Here is a 20,249-nt window from a genome sequence, read left to right as displayed (position 1 = left end):
AAGAAGTGGTCTTAAATATCTCATATCAACAACCAAAATGCATCGTCATAAAATGCGCACAATAATGCTGGAGGAACTCAGGTCAGGCAGCATCCAAGGAAAAGAATAAACAGTCGACGATTCGGGCCGAGACCCTATTCTTCTCCATAGAAGGTGGCTGACTTGCTGGGTTCCTCCAGCATTTTGTGGGTGTTGCTTTGGATTTCCGATATCTTTCTCGGGTTTTCGTCATAAAAAAAACATCGCCTCAAAATTACTAGATCGTTGCTATCACTCACTTTGAGTATCGCACCATGGGAGCACAAATCCTTACAACGTGGCCAGGATGAAACAAATCGACGAGGCATCTTCTTTGCAACGACTGAGAGGGTAAACAATCCCCGTTCATGGATATCCTTCACAACGCCGGCTGAGCAAATCAGAACCGCACAGGGAACGGTGTTATGGAGGAACCCCCGACGCTAAGATGCCTTCAGGATCGTCTCTTCCACTCGGTGGGTCAGCCACACGCGGCTTTACCCTCTGCCCTCTGACCTCCGGTGGGTCATGTCGCGCCTGCACCCGCCCTCTTCGTTCGTGACGGCCAACGGCAGCGCGAGCCCTCGGCGCCGCGTCACGAGCCCGGCATGCTGAGCGCGAGCCCGGGTGGGCGTGTTTGCCAACATGGACGGAAACGGAGCCGCGCTGGGGCAAGACTCGGTGAAGGAGCTGCTTTTGGATGGTAAGGGACCGGTGGTCAATCGGGATTGCGCCCATTTAAAGCCGCTAATGAAAGACAGTTGGGGCAGCGAGAACTGTGATGGAGCAGAACTGTTCTTAGCAAATCTTATTTATCAAGAAGTTCGCCTGATTTTCCATCCGTCATTGGAGAAGAATCAACTCTTGTGTTTTTGACTACTCATGATTTTATTTCCATTGATCTTGATGCTATGAATTTGAGCTGGTTGAGGAAATAAGTGTAAATAAATTGAATTTGGAGTTGCACATACGGTGTGCCATTTCTCTTTGCTGGAGTTGAGATACAGAGACTACCTTTAACTATGAACATTTTAACATCTGTTAGACAACCAGCGCTGGCAAGTTCTGAATTAGAGAGAAATCCATCCTCAGAGCTGTCGCTTGATCTTACAGTTGTAGGGATAGTCTACCCAATGCAGAGCTAGGCAACACACACAAAGTGCTGGTGGAACGCAGCAGGCCAGGCAGCATCTATAGGAAGAACTACAGTCGACGTTTCGGGCCGAGACCCTTTTTGATCTGAGAGATGCTGGCATCCAGGAACGTGAAACTGTTCACTACTGATCGTAGTGGTTGGTGTGTCTTCCCCTCAACCTCCACTTCCTGAAGTCCACAACCAATTCCTTGATCTCACTGGTTGTTTTGGCAAATCTATCACACAGCTAATCTACCTCATTACTCACTGCCATGTGAGGCAGAGGAAAATGGGTTTCCCAAAGGCAGGAGGGAGGGTTAATTCAGAGAAGGATGTGGAAGGGTGTGTGTCAAAGATGTTTTAGATGGGGGAAGGAGAGGGATGTCCCAGAATCAGGGTAGGGAAGGTTGTTGGTAGCTGGGCATTACAGAGGCAGTAAACGTGAGTAGAAGCATCCACTGACTGGGAGAGGATAAAAAAGGAAGGGTCTTGGCCCAAAACGTCGACTGTACTTCTTCCTGTAGATGCTGCGTGGCCTGCTGCATTTTGTGTGTGTTGCTTGAATCTGGATCTGCAGATTTCCTTGTGTTTGCAAAGCTAGGCAAATCTTTTAGAAAACTAAGGTCAACATCAATAATGAAATGAAGCTATGCATAGTAAAATAAACTCACATTTTAAAATTTGATTATTTTAAACTGTTAACTAATCAAATCTGTAAAGCTGGCGGTGTTTCAGTGATTTGTGCCCCTGAAGGAATTTTGTGTTTCATCTGCAACAGGGAGAATCAAAAGCTGCAGATGTTGGAAATCCACAATATAAAGAGGAATTGTGGGAAAGACTCAGCAGGTCAGACAGCATCCGTGAAAAAAACAAGAGTTAATGTTTCAGATCTTTTGTCAGAATTGGTAGAAACAAGTCAAGTTCATTTTAAATTGGAAAAAAATTTGGGAAGGGACAGATTGGAGAAAATGAATATGCCCAATAGGATGAGGTGAAATTTGCTCTGGGGTAAATTATTGCTGAGTAGCTTGTTGATAAATAAGTGAGGGAAGATATAAAGAATACAAAAGACCATGTAAAAACTGTGAAATGCAGATGTAGGAAATAACCAGCAAGTCAGAAAAGCAGCCTAGTAAGTGTAAATACAAACAACAAGTGAGTTTTCCAGCATCTGTTGAATATAATGTTGAGTCTCGAAGGCTACATCATATCCAAACACATGCATTTCAGACAGCAGCAAGCATTTAAGGTGAGAGGGGTAACTTCAAAGATGTGTCAGGAAAAGTTTTTACAGAGTGGTGGGTACCTGGAAATGAGCTGCTAGGGATGGTGGTGGAAGCAAATACTATAGAGGTACTTAAGAGGTGAATGTGTGGAAAATGTAGGGATCTGGACATGGTTGAAGAGATTGGTTTTGTTAGGTATTTAATTACTAGTTTAATTAGTGCTGGACAACATCATGGGCTCAAGGCCCTGTTCTTTTTTAATTAGGTGGAAAATGAGCTACATGTTGGATCTTGATATGACAAATGCCTCTGAGAGACTGTTGAGAGCGAAGTTAAGAATTAACTACCTCACTGGTGAAGTGGCAGTTTCAGACCAAACTTGAATCAACGAAGGCTGCTCAACAGTAATGGCAGGGCTTGAATACTATCTCTTATAAAGTTAAGTGTCATAGCGACAGCAGGGCTTCCTTTCGAGATGAGCTCATTGACTTCTATGCTCTCTGACTGTCAAAACATGAAGGAACCATCATGAACTCCCACATCCTCTGACAATCCTATAATTTGTCTCCAAAGCCGATTTGTGAGCTGCCTTCTGAAGGGTGAACCCACTAAAAGCATCTGGCCCAGATAGGATACTTAGCCACATACTGAAGACCTGTGCTTATCAACTGGCTGGCGTGTTCACTGAGATATTTAACTGCTCACTTTGGCAGTCTATGTTACCCACCTGTTTCAAGCAGGCTTCAATTATGCCGGTGCCCAAGAAGAGCGCGGTGACCTGCCTCAGTGAATATTACCCAGTAGTACTTACGTCAATGGTGATGAAGTGTTTTGAGAGGTTGGTGATGAATCATATCAATTCCTGCCTGAGAAGCAACTTAGACCTGCTCTAATTTGCCTTCTGGAACAACAGGTCCATTGCACATAGCATTTCATTGGCTCTCACTCAACGATGGAACATCTGGTCAGCAAAGATGCATACATTAGGATGCTCTTTATCAACTACAGCTCAGTATTCAATGCCACCGCCCCCTCAAAACTAACCAATAAGCTCCAAGATCTTGGCCTCAATACCTCCTTGTGCAATTGGATCCTGGATTTTCTCACTTGACGACCTCAGTCAGTATGGATTGATAACAACAACTCCTCCACGACCTTTGTCAGCACAGGTGCACCACAAGGCTATGTGCTTAAGCCCCTATGCTACTGCTTTACATTTGTGACTGTGTGCCTAAGCCCAGCTCCAGTGCCACATTCAAGTTTGCTGATGACACCACTGTTTTAAGCCGAATCAAAAGTGGTATTGGATCAGCATATAGGAGGGGGATTGAAAATCTGGCTGAGTGGTGTCACAACAACAACCTCCTATTCAATGTCAGCAAGACCAAGGAGCTGATTATTGATTTCAGGAGAAGGAAACCAAAGGTCCACAAGTCAGCTCTCATCAGAGGTAGAGGGAATTAGCAACTTTAAATTCCTCAGTGTTATAATTTCGGAGGACCTGTCCTGTGGCCAGTACGTAAGTGCAATTATGAAGAAAGCACAGTACCACCTCTACTTCCTTAGGAGTTTGCAAAGATTCAACATGACATCTAAAACTACGACAAACTTCTATAGGTGTGTAGTGGAGAGGCTATTGACCAGCTGCATCACAGCTTGGTATGGAAACACCAGTGCTCTTGAATGAAAAATCTTACAAGTCCATCATGGGTAAAGTCCTCGCAACCAACCATTAAGCACATCTACATGAAACGCTGTCATAGGAAAACAGCATGCATCATCAGGGACCCCCACCAATCAGATCATGCTCTACTTGCTGCTGCCATCAAGAACAAGGTACAAGACCCTCAGGACTCACACCAAAGGGTTCAGGAACAGTTACTAGCCCTCAACCATTAGGCTTTTGAACCAAAGGGGATAACTTCACTTACCCATCATTGAAATGTTCTCTTCATCTCATGTTCTGGATATATGTTGCTAATTATTTATGTTATTATTTCATTTTGTATTTCCAGTTTGTTTTAATTTTAGAAAAGTAATTTTATCTCATGTTCTCAATATAGCTTAGCTATTTATTATTATTTTATCATTTTGTTTTTCTTTTTATATTTGCACGGCCCGTTGTCTTTTGCACATTGGTTGTTTTCCATTTTGTTTGTGGTTTTTCATTGATTCTTTTGTGTTTCTCTGAATTTACTGTGAATGCCTGTGAAAAAAATGAATCTCGAGTGTTAAACATATGTGTACTTTGTTAATAAATTTACTTATAACTTTGAACGTATGGGAGAGTCTGGAACTTGATGACATGATCTCAGTATATGGGGGAATTAAATTCTGAAATGAGGAAGAATTTCTTAAAGTGAAATAGAAATTCTTTGTGTCTGATAGTTGTGGATGTATTTAATGCTGAGATACTGGGAATAGGAATCAAGTATTAGATCAGAATTAGAAACAGAATCAGGTTTAATATTACTGGCATATATCATGAAATTTGTTGTTTTGTGGTAACAGTACATTGCAGTACATAATATTTAAAAAATTACGATAATATATATAAAAAAACAAGTAGTTCAAAATAAGAGGGGGAAAATAATGAGGTAGTGTTCATGGATTCATTATCCATTCAGAAATCTGATGGCGGAGAGAAAGAAACTTACTGAAACATTAAGTATACGTCTTCTGTCTCCTGTACCACCACCTTGATGCGAGAGATGGTGGTCCTTAATGATGGATGCTGTTTTTTGAGGCATCGCCTTTTGAAGGTGTCCTGGATGCTGCAGAGGATAGTGCCCATGATGGAACTGATTGAGTTTGCAACTTTTGCAGCTTTTTCTGATCCTGTGCAATGGCCACTCCATTCCAAATGGTGATACAGCCAGTTTGAATGTTGTCCACAGTACACGTAGAAATTTGGTTGTACCAAGTCATCTCAAACTCCACTGCTGATCCCTTGATGAGGACTGATGTGTGTGCCTTTCACTGATTTCAAGGTTGTTGTTGCCATAAAACTCTTTCTCGCTCTTGTATGTCTCCTCATCACCATTTCACATTTTGCCAACAGTTGTTGTGTTGTCAGGAAATTTATAGTTGGTGTTCAAGCTGCGCCTAGCTACGCAATTGTATGTGTAGAGAAGTAGAGCAGTGGGCTAAGCACACATCCTTGAGATGTGCCAATGTTGATTGTCAGCAAGGGAGAGATGTTATTTCCAATATGCACTGACTGTGATATCCCAGTGAGGAAGTCAAGGAATCGAGTTGCAGAAGGAGGTATAGAGGACCTGGTTTTGGAGCTTGTTGATTAGAACCGAGGGTATAATTGTGTTGAACGCTGAGCTGTAGTCAATAAACAGCAGCCTGACATATGTGTTACTATTATCCAGGTAATCCTAGACCAAATGGAGAGCCAGCGAGATTGCATCTGCTGTAGATGTATTGCAGCAGGTTCAGGTCCTTGCTTAGACAGGAGTTGGTTCTAGCCATGACCAACCTCTCAAAGTACTTCATCACAGTAGATGTGAGTGCCTCTGGATGATAGTCATTGAGACAGTTCACCCTGCTCTTCTGAGGCACTGGTATGATAGTTGCCCTTTTGAAATAGATAGGAATCTCTGACAGCATCAGTGAGAGATTGAAAATGTCTTTGAACACTCCCGCCAGTTGGATGGCATAGATTTTCAGTGCCCTACCAGGTAAACCATCAGGGCCTACCTAACACCTTGGGATGGTTCACCCTCTTTAAAGATGTTCTGATGTTAGCCTCCGAAACAGAGATCATAGGGTCACCGGACCTTGCAGGGATTCACACAAGTGTGGTTTTATTCTCCATTTCAAAGTGTGCAGAAAAAAACATTGAGCTCATTGGGATTGAAGCATCACAGTCATTCATGATGTTAGGTTTTGCTTTGTAGGTCATAATGGCCTACAACCCCTGGCAAAGCTGATGTGCATCCGATTCCATCTCTAACCTCAATTAGAATTATTAAAATAACCTACCCTAGGTTGTACCTGGACTTCTTGTATTGTTCAGGATGACCAGTATGAGTATGTTCTCGAAGGCCCCTGCTCATCCACACTTGTCTTAATGAAGTTGATGACAACTGCGGTATATTCACTCAGATTTGAAGATTATTCCCTGAATATTGTCCAGTCCGACTCAGAGCAGTCTGATAATTGCTCCTCTGCCCCTCTTGATCATACCTTCTTGGTCTTAACCACTGGTGCTGTGATCTTTATTCTGTGCCTTATACACTGGGAGTAGGAGTAAAGCCAGGTGATCAGACTTTTCAGTGTGTGGAATGGTACTGTAAGCGTTCTTTATGGTGGTTTAACAGTGGTCAAGTGTGTTGGCTCCTCTGGTTCCACTGGTGATATGCTGGTGGTGGTTGTTCAGAGACTTCAAGCTGGTCTGATTTAACACCCCATGATGATAGGAAAGGCATCAGAGTGTGCTGCTTCATGCCTGCTGATTACAGTGCTCAGCTGCTCCAGTGCCTGCTGATGTGACTTGAGGTGGCATGTACTACCAGGATGATAGCAGAAAACTCCCTTGGCATATTAAAAAGAACACTCAACTAGTCATAGAACGGAGCTTGGCTGCACCACATTATCCCCTTAACATTCTCTCACAACGTGTGGAAAACAAGACTAATCTAAGTCCTAAACTATTTCACTCAAGGAGTGTGTGGAGTACAATTCATAAAGCTTGTAAAATGTCACATTTAAATCAGTTATACTCCTCGCTCTGGAATAACCCTGCGATACGCATTGGGAAAAGAATGGTGTACTGGAAGGAATGGAAGATTAAAGGTGTAAATACAGTAGGTGATCTCTATGAGAATGGGATTTTTATGTCGTATGTGGATTTGCAGAGGAAATATAACTTTGTAGATAAAGGGAATTTCCAGAAGTATTTACAAATAAGACATTGCGTTAGTAGCATATTCAAGAATGGTGGCCCACAAAGTAACCCTTTAACTGAATATACTACCACAGGAAGTTCATAAAGCATCAGTGTTTTATGAAATGTTCAAGCACTCTGTGGGTGAACCATGTAACAATCTCAAAGCAAGATTGGAAGGATTGGACAAAAGGATCTTGGAAGCGATATTGAAGATAATGAATGCTCAAATATTTTATCAAATATGGGTAGACATATTAGGGAAGCGAGAGGGAAATTTATTCAGTATAAGATAGTACACAGATATTATTGGATACCAACTAGAGTCTACAAAATAGGGATTGTTGATAATCATTTATGCTGGAAACTTAAAAATGAGGTGGGTACATATTTTCACATGATTTGGGAGTGTTCCATGGTTCATCCATTTTGGTGTAAAGTTCTTGATTTGTTGGGGAATTGGTTGGGTCCTACGCTGCCCTTGTGCCCACGACTTTGTCTCCTGGGTGATAGGACAATGATATCTAATGTAAACAATGACAGATTTACTATTTTAAAGGTGGGTCTCATCACAGCTGCAAGAATTATATTGCAAAACTGGAAAAACCCCAGATGTCCCACTGTGAGGGAATGGACTGAGGAAATGGTTAAGATTTCATCATATGAACACTTTGGGAAGAATTAACAGTGAGGGAAAAGTGCAAGATGCATGGGATCAATTTTGGTTGTATGTTAATTTAAACTTAAATTAGAAGTTTTTTTCCCATTTCTTAGTTTTATATGTTTTCCTGTCATGGGATGGCTTTACTGTATCTGCTCTATGATATGCTGTACTGCTTTATAAAATAAGAATAAATAATAAAAATTTGAATGACAAAAAAAAAACACTTGACCACTAGATAAGATAGAGCCGCCAAATCCGTGCACCATGATGAGTTAATCATAAAGCATACTCTTCTACCTTTAAAAGAAACCTGTCATGTTTTTGCAGTGAATGGTGACGCCATCGAGTTGCAACACTGCATCAGAAATGACTGGGGACAGCCATGTTTCCATAAAGCAAAGTACACAGCAGTCCCTGATGTGCCTCTGGTACAGCAATCTTGCTCTGAGGTCTTCAGTTTTATCTTGCAGAGACTGTACATGTACCAGCAAGATAGTCAGGAGTGGGGGACAAAGGCCTTTGCGTTTCAGTCATACTTGCAGTCTAGCTCGGTTTCCATACTTCCATTTTCTTAAGGTGGAACTGAAATCGCAACCCAAGCATGCAGTCCAATTTTGAGTATTGATAGAGTTTTATCTTAAAACAATGCTGTTTACTGAAGTACCCAGAACTGTGAATGGGTTTCAGCTTTAGTGGACCTTAACGGGGATATTTGATGAATCCCATCTGAGTGGCACTCAGAATCGCCACATATTGGTGCCATCTTTACTCAGACAATCATGACTGTCTATTGGACAAGGAACATTGGATTTGCCATGATATTACTGACTTGGAGCAGGCTCAAGGGACCAAATAGACTATTCCTCTTACTTTAGATTGTCTCCTTTTTTTAAAAAACAAAACTATCTAATTGATTACAGAGTGAATAATTATGTATTTTGTGCAAGTATTATTTTTCCCAGCAAAGAAGGATGTGGTGAAATAGATGAGAGAAGGTGGGTTTGTTCAAATAATATCAGTGTGCTTCCTTTTTATTGGCAATGAAAGAAAACAGTGCTTCAACTTTTCATTTTAGATTGCTATGCAGACTTTATGAAAGAAGAATTTGATGTCAAGACATATACAGCTCAATCAATTCATCAAGCAGTGATTGTTGAACAGTTGGCAAAACTTGCTCAAGGAATCAGTCAACTAGATAAAGAGCTCCATGTGCAGGTACGAGCTTTTGTGTTATTCTCTAGATGTAAGATATGAGAAACAACAAATGTGCTTCTAAGTTATCCTAACATAAAATACTGAAATCGTTGCCTCGACTAGCATTATGTCCAACCTAACATTGATCACTTTTGTAACAGTGATAGCTATTCAGATTTAGTATCGTCAGAATGCTGGTCAAAAGATGCAATGAGCCATTGTCACAGCCAGCCATGCTACTGGAGTACACCGAGCTTCATTATGTATTTATGTCATTTTATAACATGCTTGGATAAAAATTGTGCTTACTGTTGTATCCATTTACTTCAGTTCGGAAGTATGCTAATTGTTCATTTTGAAAAAAGGAAAATGAAAAGTATTCAGCACTGAATGATGGATACAGAAGTGAGGGAAGTCTTTTTGACCTGGTAGTGCCCTTAGCCCAATAAGAAGCAGGAGTTTGAATCCTCATCAGAATTATCTTTTTGATGTATGACAAAAATAAAGCTACTTTTCTAAAAATATAACATTATTTTATATTTTTTAATTAAATATTAACTAGTGATCAAGCATTCCTTCCCCTACCAAATGTCCTGGAAGAGCCACGAGATCCATAAGCTGCTGAGGGCCAGATCAGAGGCATTCGGGTCTGGCGACCAAGTAAGATATGAAAGGTCCAGATATATCTCGGGAAAGCCATCTCTTGGGTGAGGTGGCAATTCCAGATTAAACTTGATTCACGGAGAATGCTGGACAGCTGTGGCAGGGCTTGAATGATATTATCTCTTACAAAGTGAAAATCAAGTGATATAGGTGACCACAGGGCTTTACTTCCAGATGAGTTCAGTGCCTTCTATCTTTGCTTTGACTGTCAAAACATGGGGGAACGTTCCCAAGCTCAGCCCCTAATATCCCTGTGATTTCAGTCTCTGAGGCTGATATGAGAGCATCCTTCAGTAAGGTGAACCCTTGGAAAGCATCCGACCCAGATGGGGTACCTGGCCGACTACTAAAGACCTTTTCAGCAGGCTTCATTCATACGGGTGCCGGAGCATGGTAACCTGCCTCAATGACTATCATCCGATAGCACTTACATTCACTGTGATGCAGTATTTTGAGAGGTTGGTGACGAAGCATACTAACTGCTGCCTGAGAACAACTTGAATCTGTTCCAATTTGCATATCGGGTCAACAAGTACACTGCAGATACCATTTCATTGGCTCTTCACTCAACCCTGAAACATCCAGGCAGCAAAGATACATACATCAGAATGCTTTTTATCAACCACAGCTCAGCATTTAATACTATCATTGCCTCAAAAATAATCAATAAGCTTCAAGACCTTGGCCTCAATACCTCCTTGTGTAATTGGATCCTCGACTTTTCTCAATTACAGATCTTTGTCAGTTTAGACTGGCATCAGCATCCTCTCCACAATCTCCATCAGCACATGTGTACCGCAAGGCTGTGCACATTTATGACTGTGCATGGCTATGGCTAAGCACAAGTCCAATGCCATATTGAAGTTTGTTGATGGCTGAATCAGAGATGGTGATGAATCAGCATATAGGAGGGAAATTGAAAATCTGGATGAGTGGTATCACAACAACAATCTCTCACTTAATGTCAGCAAGACCAAGGGAAACCAGAGATCCATGAGCCAGTCCTGATCGAGCGATCAGCGGTGGAGAGGGTCAGCATCTTTAAATTCCTCTGTTATCATTTCAGTGGATCTGCCCTAGGTCCAACACATAAGTATAATTATGAAGAAAGCATGACAGTGCCTCTACTTTCTTAGATGTTTGTGAAGAGTTGGAATGTCATCTAAAACTTTGACAAATTTCTATAGCTATACGGTGAAAAGTAAATTGATTGTTTGCTTCACAGTCTGATATGGAAATACCAATGAACTTGAATGGAAAATCCTACAAAAAATAGTGGATGTGGCTCAGTTCATCACAGGTAAAGCCCTCCCCACCGTTGAATGTATCTATACAGAGTGCTGTCATGGGAAAGCAGCATCCATCATCTAGGACCCCACCACCCAGGCCAGGCGCACTTCTCTCTGCTGCCATCAGGAAGAAACTACAGGAGTGTCGAGGCTCTCACCACCAGGTTCAGGAACAGTTATTACCACTCAACTTCACTTGCCCCATCATTGAACTGTTCCCTCTGAAATGGACTGTCTTTCAAGGACTCTTCATCTTGTGTTCTCTATTTATTGCTTATTTATTATCATTATTATTTCTTATTTGCACAATCTGATGTCTTTGCACATTGGTGTTTGTTCGCCCTGCTGAGCGTGGTCTTTCATTAGTCAGACAGACAGACATACTTTACTGATCCCGAGGGAAAATGGGTTTTGTTACAGCTGCATCAACCAAGAATAGTGTAGAAATATAGCAATATAAAACCATAAATAATTAAATAATAATAAGTTAATCATGCCAAGTGGAAATAAGTCCAGGACCAGGTCCAGTTCCAGGATTAGGGCCAGAACCTAATTCTATAATGGTTTATTTTTTGTACACTGCATGCCCACAAGAAAATGAATCTTGGTTGTATATGGTGACATAGACGTATATTGATATTAAATTTACAGTTCGGCCTTCCTTATCCACAAGGGATTGGTTTCAGGACCCCTCGCAGATACCAAAAATCGCGGATGCTCAAGTCCCTTATTCAACCTGTTTCAGTGCGGTGGACGTTAGGACCTGGTGGCGGCGGAGCTCTGAATCTGCAGTGTTGTCTGTTCACGAAAATAATCATGATCAGGATTGAAAATAAGGTGGAAATAATAAAGCGATTGGAAAGAGAGAAACGCCACCAGTCATTGGAAAAGTGTTAGGCTACAGTCGGTCAATGATTGGAACAATTTTAAAGGATAAAGTGAGAAAGGCCTTGCCCCGATGAAAGCTACAATTATTACTAAGCAACGCAGTGGTTTAATTATTGGGTTTTGGGGTTTTGGGCTTTTGATCCTCCACATCAACCCAGCACGGTGGAGAGCACACTCGGGATCGATCTGTCACTGGATTGAACTCGGGAACTTCTGTTCCCGAGCCCGGTGCTGAAACATACGTTCTTAAGTGTCTTATATACATAGAAAGGTAAAATATATACTATATACTAAGACAAATGTTTGACTAACTGACGCTAAATAATACCAGATGTACCTGTTCCGACTTACTTAGTAAGAGAACTTGCGATTTTTTTCGATCCTGATCCATGATAACCTACGCACATTCTCCTGTATACTTTAAATCATCTCTAGATTACTTATAATACCTAATACAATGTAAATGCTATGTAAAATAGTTGTTATACTGCATTGCTTAGGGAATAATAACAAGAAAAAAAGTCTGCACATGCTCGAACAAGTGCTGGAAGAGCACTTCCGGGTTTTCTCGATTTGCGGTTGGTTGAATTCGCACATGCAGAACTCGCGGATAAGGAGGGCCGACTGTACATTTGGGAGAATAATGCAGCAAAGCAGTCTTCCTGGGTTGACTGTGGTTTAAATCTTCTAGATTAAAAAGGGATATCTATTCCCTTCTAATCCAAAAGAAAGCACAATCAAGATGAGAAGTAGAGTTGCTACAATAATTTTTCTGCATCTTTATCTTGATCCTCCTACTGTGGAATTCTTAATGAAATTGATTTTTTATTTGTGGAGAAAGGTCATTGGTTGCATTGCCAATTATTGGCATTTCAATGATTACTATGAATGCAGACTTTCTGAAATTGCTGGTAGCTGTTCAACAGCAATTGATTCTTACCAGCATCAGCAATTCTTCCTCAAAGTGGCTACATAGGTTGATAGTGTGGTAAATAAGGCATAAGACATATTGGCTTTATTAGTTGAGGAATTAAGTTCAAGTCAGAAAGTTCTATTGCAACTTAACAAAACTAGGTAGGCCATACCTGGAGTACTGTATTCACTGCTGATCTTCCCATTATAGGAAGGATGTTGAGGCTTTGGAGAGGATGCAAAATCACCAGAAAGTTGCCTGGATTAAGAGAACATGTGCTACAAAGAGAAGAATGATGAACTTGATTGTTTGAATGGTGGAGTCTGAGGGGAAATCTAATAGAAGTTTGTAAGATTGAGAGACATAGACGGAGTAGAAGTGGGTATTTCTTTTCCAGGGTTGAAATGTCTAATACCTAAAGGCAGACATTTAAAGTGAGACAAGTAAGCTTGAAGGAGATGTGTAGGCAAGTTTTTTACACGATGGTAGCTGTAGAAACAAATGTACGAGGGGCATTCAAGGCTCTTAGGATAGGCACATGAATATGAAGGAAATGGATATGGAGACATGCTCTTCACTTGGCCTTGGTCAACACACAGACAATGTCAGGTGGCTGTTTATTGATTACAGCTCAGTATTCAGAATCAGGTTTATTATCACCAGCATGTGTCGTGAAATGTGTTAACTTAGCAGCAGCAGTTCAATGCAATACAGAATATAGAAGAAAAAAAATCATAAATAAGTAAATCAATTACAGTATACGTATATTGAATAGATTTAAAATCATGCAAAACCCAGAAATAATTCAGAAGCTGTGTTTCTGTATCTTCTCCTGCAATTAGATCCTTGACTTCCCCAGCAGGAGACCACAGTCAGCACTGACTGGGAATAACATCTCTGCACTGGTAGATAAAATAACACAGGTGAACTTCAAGGATCCATGTTTGACCCACAGCTCTGTTCTGTCTACACCCATGACTGGGAGTAAGCACAACTCAGATGGCCGGTGACACCACTATTGTTGGCAGTATCTCAGATGGCAATGAGGTAGAATACAGAGTGAGATAGATTGGCTGGTTGAGTGCTATTGCAGCAACAACCTTGCACTCAACATCAGTAAGACTAAGACATTGATTTGGATTTCAGGAAGGGGAGAACATACACCATTCCTCGTTGAGAGTTCAGCAAAAGAAAGAGTTCATAACTTTTAGTTCCTGGGCATCAACAGCTCAGAGACCATAAAGCAGATCGTTGGAGTAGAATCTGACCAATCAAGTCTGCTTTGCTATTCCATCATGGCTGATTTTGTTATCCTGCTCAACCCCATTCTCCCCGTAACCTTTGACACACTACTAATCAAGAACCTACCAACCTCTTCTTTAAATATGGCCAATGACTTGGCCTCCACAGCTGTCCATGGCAATGAATTCCACAGATTCACCACCCTCTGGCTAAAGATATTCCTCCTCATCTCTGTTCTAAAATGACATCCCTCTATTCTGAGCCCTCTGGTCCTAGACTCTCTCACTATAGGAATCATCCTCTCCATGTCCACTCTAGGCTTTTTAATATTTGATAGGTTTCAATGTGATCCACCCCTCTTTTTTTAAACTCCAGCCAGTACAGGCCCAGAACCATCAAATGTTCCTCATATGTTAACTGTTCTATTTCCAGGATATTTCTTGTGAACCTCCTTTGAATCGTCTCCAATGCCAGCATGACTTTTCTTAGATAAGGGGCCCAAAACTGCTCATCATATTCCAAGTGTGGTCTGACCAATGCTTTTATTAAGTCTAAGCATTATATATACTCCTCTTTGCTTTTATATTCTAGTCCTTTTGAAGTGAATGATTACATTGCATTTACCTTGCTTACCACAGACACAGCCTGCAAGTTAACCTTTAGGAAATCCTGCATAAGGACTCCCATCTCTTTGCACCTCTATCATCTGAATTTGCTCCCTGTTTAGAAAATAGTCCATGCCTTTATTCCTTCTACCAAAGTGTATGACCATACACTTCTCTACACTGTATTCCATCTAGTACTTTGTACAATGCCATCTGAAAATCCAAATAAACAACATCCACCAATTCTCCTTTGTCTAACCTGCCTGATATTTCCTCAAAGAATTCTACCGGATTTGTCAGGCAAGATTTCCCCTTAAGGAAACCATGCTGACTTTGGCCTATTTTATCATGTGCCTCCAAGTACCCCGAAACCTCATTCAGAGGATCTATCCTGGGCTCAACATTTTGATACAATCATGAAGAAAGCATATTCATAGCTTTAGGAGAATATGGTCTGACCAATGCTCAGACTGGTCCTCGACCAGTAAACTTACACAGATGTACATGGAGTGTGTTCTGGCTGCTGCATTACTGCTTGTTCTGGAGGCTTCAATGCACAAGATCGAAAGAGGCTGCAAGGGTTTGTAGACTCAACCAACTCCATCATTAAAGTCATAAACAGGAGAAAATCTGCAGATGCTGGAAATCTGAGTAACACACACACAGAGTGCTGGAGGAATTCAGCAGGCCAGGCAGCATCTAGGAAATGAGTACAGTCAACATTTTAGGTTGAAACCCTTGGGCAGGACTGGCGAAGGGGTTTGGCCCAAAACATTGACAGTACTCTTTTCCTGGATGCTGCCTGGCCTGCTGAGTTCCTCCAGAATTTTGTGCATGTTGTTCCATCATTAAAGTGGTATCCATCATTAAGGGCTCTCACAATTTGGGCACGACCTCCTCTGATGAGGAACCTGAAGATTTAGGAACAGCACCTTCCCCTTTGCCATTGTATTTCTGAATGGCCCATGAGCACTACCTTAATGTTCCTCTTTTGGGCTATTTGTTTATTTTATTTCTTATTGTAATTTAGAGTAATTTTTGAAAATATTTTGCTCTGTAATTCCGCCAAAAAACAAGTTTTATAACCTCCTGTAAGTCAGTGATAACAAACCAATTTTCAGTTGAGCAGGGATTAGTTTAGTTGGGCATTTGATTACTAATTTGTTCAGTTTGGCGTAGCATTGTGGGCTGAAGGGACTGTGGTATACTAGTCTATGTTCTGTGTTCTGTACTCTCCATGGATTGTGCAGTCATGGCATTTTCCCAGTAATTTCCTGTGGGAACCTGTCAAGCAACCTGTACCAGGTTAGCTCTACCGTGGGAACACCTCATTTGTTTGGCTGCAGAGGAATAGTTGCCAGGGACCAAAATAAGTATTAGTTAATTTTACAATGTTTAAAAATAGTTTTTGCATACTTTTAACCTTTTTAATAGACTTGTTAATCATCAGTTTGAGATCATTTATTTGTTAATAGTTGGAATGGTTTTAGTGAGTTTTGAAAGTCAAAAAGCTGGCTGCCAACAGTTCTTTTAGCATTTTCATGGGTGAGGTTTATTGTAGTCTGAGGTGTGGTATCTTTCTGCTGACCTCAAAGTCTAGTCTAATATTTCTTCCTAGTTACCTGGCGAGGTGCTGCAGCCACAGTGGCTTGAATGGTGACTTTTAGTATTGTGAAGCACAATTGTTCCATAAATCCTGTTGAGGTTAATAAAGGGAACATCTTTTTTGGAGCTTTTTATTAGATTATTATTGGTTGGGTAAGGGTGGTGGGGGATTGGTTTGCAGCACAGTTAATATTTTGGATGGGAATGTGTCTAAGACAAGGATAGTTGCACAAAAGAATGCACTAAGCTATGAGTGAATTCTGATAGAATGGAGGAGCTGCTGAGGTGGAGAGAAAACATGAGGGTGGATCTTTTTTTTTCCATGTACATAAGTGAAATTTTTTTAAAAAGGTGGAAAAATATTTCAAAATATTTTGGTATATTTCTATATCAATGAAACAAGAGAAATATTGGTGCTTGAGAGTGACTTACTTTTAATTTCCTATGACAAGTGCCAATGTGAAAGATATAGGTACATGGAATGGTTAGATAGAAAGAAGATTGCTTTTGAAAAAAATTATTTGAAAAATCTTTCATGTTGGACCAAATTTATTGATTAATGAGCCAGTTTTTTTTGCTCTAAGTTTAAATTAGCTTGCTAATTTAAGTTTAATGTAATATACAATACACCTTAGGATTAAATACCATGTTAATTGAGTAACATATTTAATGGGATTGTGTTTTTGCAGGTTGTTGCAAGACATGAAAACTTGCTGGCTCAGGCCACTGGCATAGAGTCACTAGAAGGTAGGTGTGTTTTCAAAACAAAAGATTTGCATTGCAATGAGAGCTATGCAAACCAGATCGACCATTCTGTCCTGCCCCACACCTCAACATGATATCTGGCAATTCCATCATTTTGTATTATAAATGTCGACAAATTGTCCATTGAAGCTAATTCAGACTATTCACAAGCTTCAAGAACCATGTCTTTTTATTACTTAAGATAATATGCAGATCATTGCATGTGGTGTGGCAAAAAGAATTCATGGTGACAGGGATTGATTGTGCAGCTTTATTACAGCGATAGAGGGCTTCCTTTGCTGTTGTAGATCCTGTTTAAGACAACCTTGTAAGGCAAGGGCCAACAATAAAAAGGAGAGATTTGTGTGGAGCTCTGCTGTTATGAGGTGGTGGTGAGGAGGGAGTGTGGGAATTGGGTTGTTGGCTAGTGAGTGGGGTCCACTATGAATCAAAATATCAACTCCACAGGACTTGCCTGCTTTGAGGTAAATTTAGTAATGTGTACTGTATATATTTTTGTGATTTGACATCATATACTGTAGCTAAATATTATGTTAGTACATGAAACAATCAAATTGAGGAATGCCGCCTATTAGAATTGACAGTACACCCACTGTATGATGCATACTGTATAAATACAAGTCTTTTCACATATGTATTGTATAGAGAGAGGTGCCCAAACCGGGTCTTCAGTGCATTAATCCTAACCACTAACTGGTTTGGGTCATCTCATTCAAGCAATCCAGCCTTGCAGTAGTTAGCTTGCACAGTGCAAGCTGCCAGTAGATTTTAGAACAATGTGGCCAGCTTTCCAAAATGGGATTGAGGAAGGAACCCAACAAATGGAAAATTAACTAAATGGATAATTAACTCCTGTTGGTAGAACTCCAAAGTTTGGCACAATTGTTTATGAAGTTATGAATCTTGGAATATTTGGTTTGTCCAGTTTATTTTTCATGCAATGAAAACTGCAAATGAAGGTCACTTGATGCACATTGAAATGGAGTTCCTAATTTCCAGATATTTCTATGTTTATGTTGAACTGAGGTAACAGAGCTGAAAATGGGTTCTGTTGTTACTCATAAGCTGTAGTTAATTTAATGACAGTAAAAGTGTTTTTGGAATTACTTAAGAAAGTGACAGAAGGTTGAACTCTGAATTCCTTTTAGATAGATCTACTGAGAAGCTTCCCTTAGCAAGATCTATTTTGTGTTTTTTTTAGTTTAAATCCATAATGTTTTTTATTAAGAAATATTTTTGGATTGCTTCTAAAATTAATTAAAAGGCAATGATTTTAAGTTTCTTTTTAAGCTTGAAGTCCTTGTTTTTGCTTGTGAATGCCCACAGATTAAAATTGTTATGTATTTTTCCAAAAACCTTTGACATTTAAAGATATCGTAGAAATGCCATAATTACTGAATTGAGCATCTGTCTTTTATATCACAGGATGTGATCTTCTGTCACTTGCAGCTTAAAGTTAAACATAAAGACCATTAGACACAGGAGCAGAATTAGGCCATTTGGCCCATTGAGTGTGTTTTGCCATTAAATCATGGCTGAAATAAAAGCAAAATAAAATATGGTAAATTTAAAAACCACTCCATGGTTGACTATTTTTTAATGGTTTTTTACAATTCTTAACTTTTTTCGGTTTCATAAAACACTTGGAATTCTTGACAAGTTCAGTAGAATGGAGTAGAACTTGTTATACTCTTGTCAAGCATACAGCATAGAAAGATGTTGAGTAAATTTCTGATTTGGGCGTGACAATACTATATTGTTAATAATACTACTTGGTCACTTAGGATGTACAGTACTTTATTCTGAGAGTTCATAAACTGTTTGATTTGGAGATTACTTTTAGTTTCTTGGAAAGATAAACTTGTTAAATAATATGGGAAGGAATAGAGTGTTATCAAATTAGATGCTGCAGGCAGAATGGGCATGATGGACCAAATTGGCCTTTTCATTGATTTATGATTTGTACATTTGACTCCTGAACTTGTTTCGAGCTTCCTGCAACTAAGTCAATGGTGATTGAAGGCTATTTGCATGAACAAGGACAAATCAGAATATTTATTAATGATGAGAGATTTGAAGTTGTTTAGGTGCTAATTGATAGCATTTATGTGATGAAGGTTAAAAGTGTATGCACTATCATAATGGTTGATCGGAATGTGTCTTCATCTCAAGGCTGTAAAAACATTTGCAAATTAAACTTTGGTTACAAAACATTTGGATTACCTTTCAATTTTGGGCACCAGTCACCAGTTAGATACAATTCAGATTTACTACAATGACGCCATGTTCTAAAGAGTTACGTTCTTAAAGATAATGTAAAATTAATTTCTATTTCTTTTAAATTTATGAGGTTAAAAGATAAAATTAGATTATTTTAAAATTACAGGGTTTTGATGGACCAGAGATAAAGAAACTATTTCATCCATTGTGGCAAACCACACTGTAGTTTAAAGCTAGGTCATTTATGAGTGAACTTAGGAAGCACAGTTTTTTAGATAATTACGGAAATATTAAATTCTAGAATGCCAGTAGAATATTTTAAGATTTAAATTGACAACATTTTGCTTGGCTGCCTATTCCTGTGTAAATGTTTTATAGGTTTATATCTTTTTTAATATTTTGACTCTAATACTTAGGAGTTCTTCAGATGATGCAGACTCGGATTTCTGCTCTTCAGTGCACTGTTGACAGGTACAGTGGAAGCATAATAATATATTAATGAACTATATATGTGAAATTATAGTTTCGGAAATAATTTGCCTATTGCTGTTTCTGTTACCTAACATGATTTATGTTGTATCACACATCATTTATTTTTATATAAAAAATTGAGGTTTGGCCTATTTTGGTCTATCACAAAATATGTATGGACATTTTACATAATTTAACATCCAATCATGTACTTGAGGTGAGCAAAGTTAGGTACATGAAATACGATTAACAATATTGTGATTAAGTACATCACAAGTTGAAGTGACTGGTTCCTAGAAGTAATGGAAGTTAAATAAATCAAAGTTCAAAGTAAATTTATTATCAAAATGCGTAAATGTCATCATATACAACCCTGACATTCATTTTCTTGTGGGATATTACGGCAGAACAAAGAAATACAATAGAATCAGTGAAAAACTAAAATGATATGAAA

At 39.6% G+C, this 20,249-nt stretch overlaps 2 protein-coding genes across 3 annotated transcripts in view; one reads left to right on the top strand and one right to left on the bottom strand.

Annotated features, from left to right (window-relative positions):
• The window catches only part of dus4l (dihydrouridine synthase 4-like (S. cerevisiae)), a 69,947-nt gene extending 69,377 nt beyond the window's left edge, over positions 1-570 (bottom strand). The window contains exon 1 of one of the 2 annotated variants that reach the window (XM_073066325.1): positions 279-570. In XM_073066325.1, coding sequence (XP_072922426.1) covers positions 279-388 — 110 coding nt within the window. In that variant the 5' untranslated portion in view covers positions 389-570. The remainder of the gene's footprint in view (positions 1-278) is intronic. The other variant, XM_073066329.1, reaches the window with a different exon arrangement.
• A 24-nt stretch (positions 571-594) lies between these two features.
• The window catches only part of cog5 (component of oligomeric golgi complex 5), a 126,463-nt gene continuing 106,808 nt past the window's right edge, over positions 595-20,249 (top strand). The window contains exons 1-4 of the mRNA XM_073066321.1: positions 595-721; positions 9,016-9,155; positions 17,029-17,086; positions 19,741-19,795. Of these exons, the coding sequence (XP_072922422.1) occupies positions 664-721; positions 9,016-9,155; positions 17,029-17,086; positions 19,741-19,795 (311 nt within the window). The 5' untranslated portion in view covers positions 595-663. The remainder of the gene's footprint in view (positions 722-9,015; positions 9,156-17,028; positions 17,087-19,740; positions 19,796-20,249) is intronic.

The sequence above is a fragment of the Hemitrygon akajei genome, chromosome 14, assembly GCF_048418815.1.
Source record: "Hemitrygon akajei chromosome 14, sHemAka1.3, whole genome shotgun sequence".
In the NCBI taxonomy this organism is placed as follows: domain Eukaryota; kingdom Metazoa; phylum Chordata; class Chondrichthyes; order Myliobatiformes; family Dasyatidae; genus Hemitrygon; species Hemitrygon akajei.
Note: the sequence above shows the minus strand (reverse complement) of the source record. Positions and strands in the feature narration are given on the sequence as shown.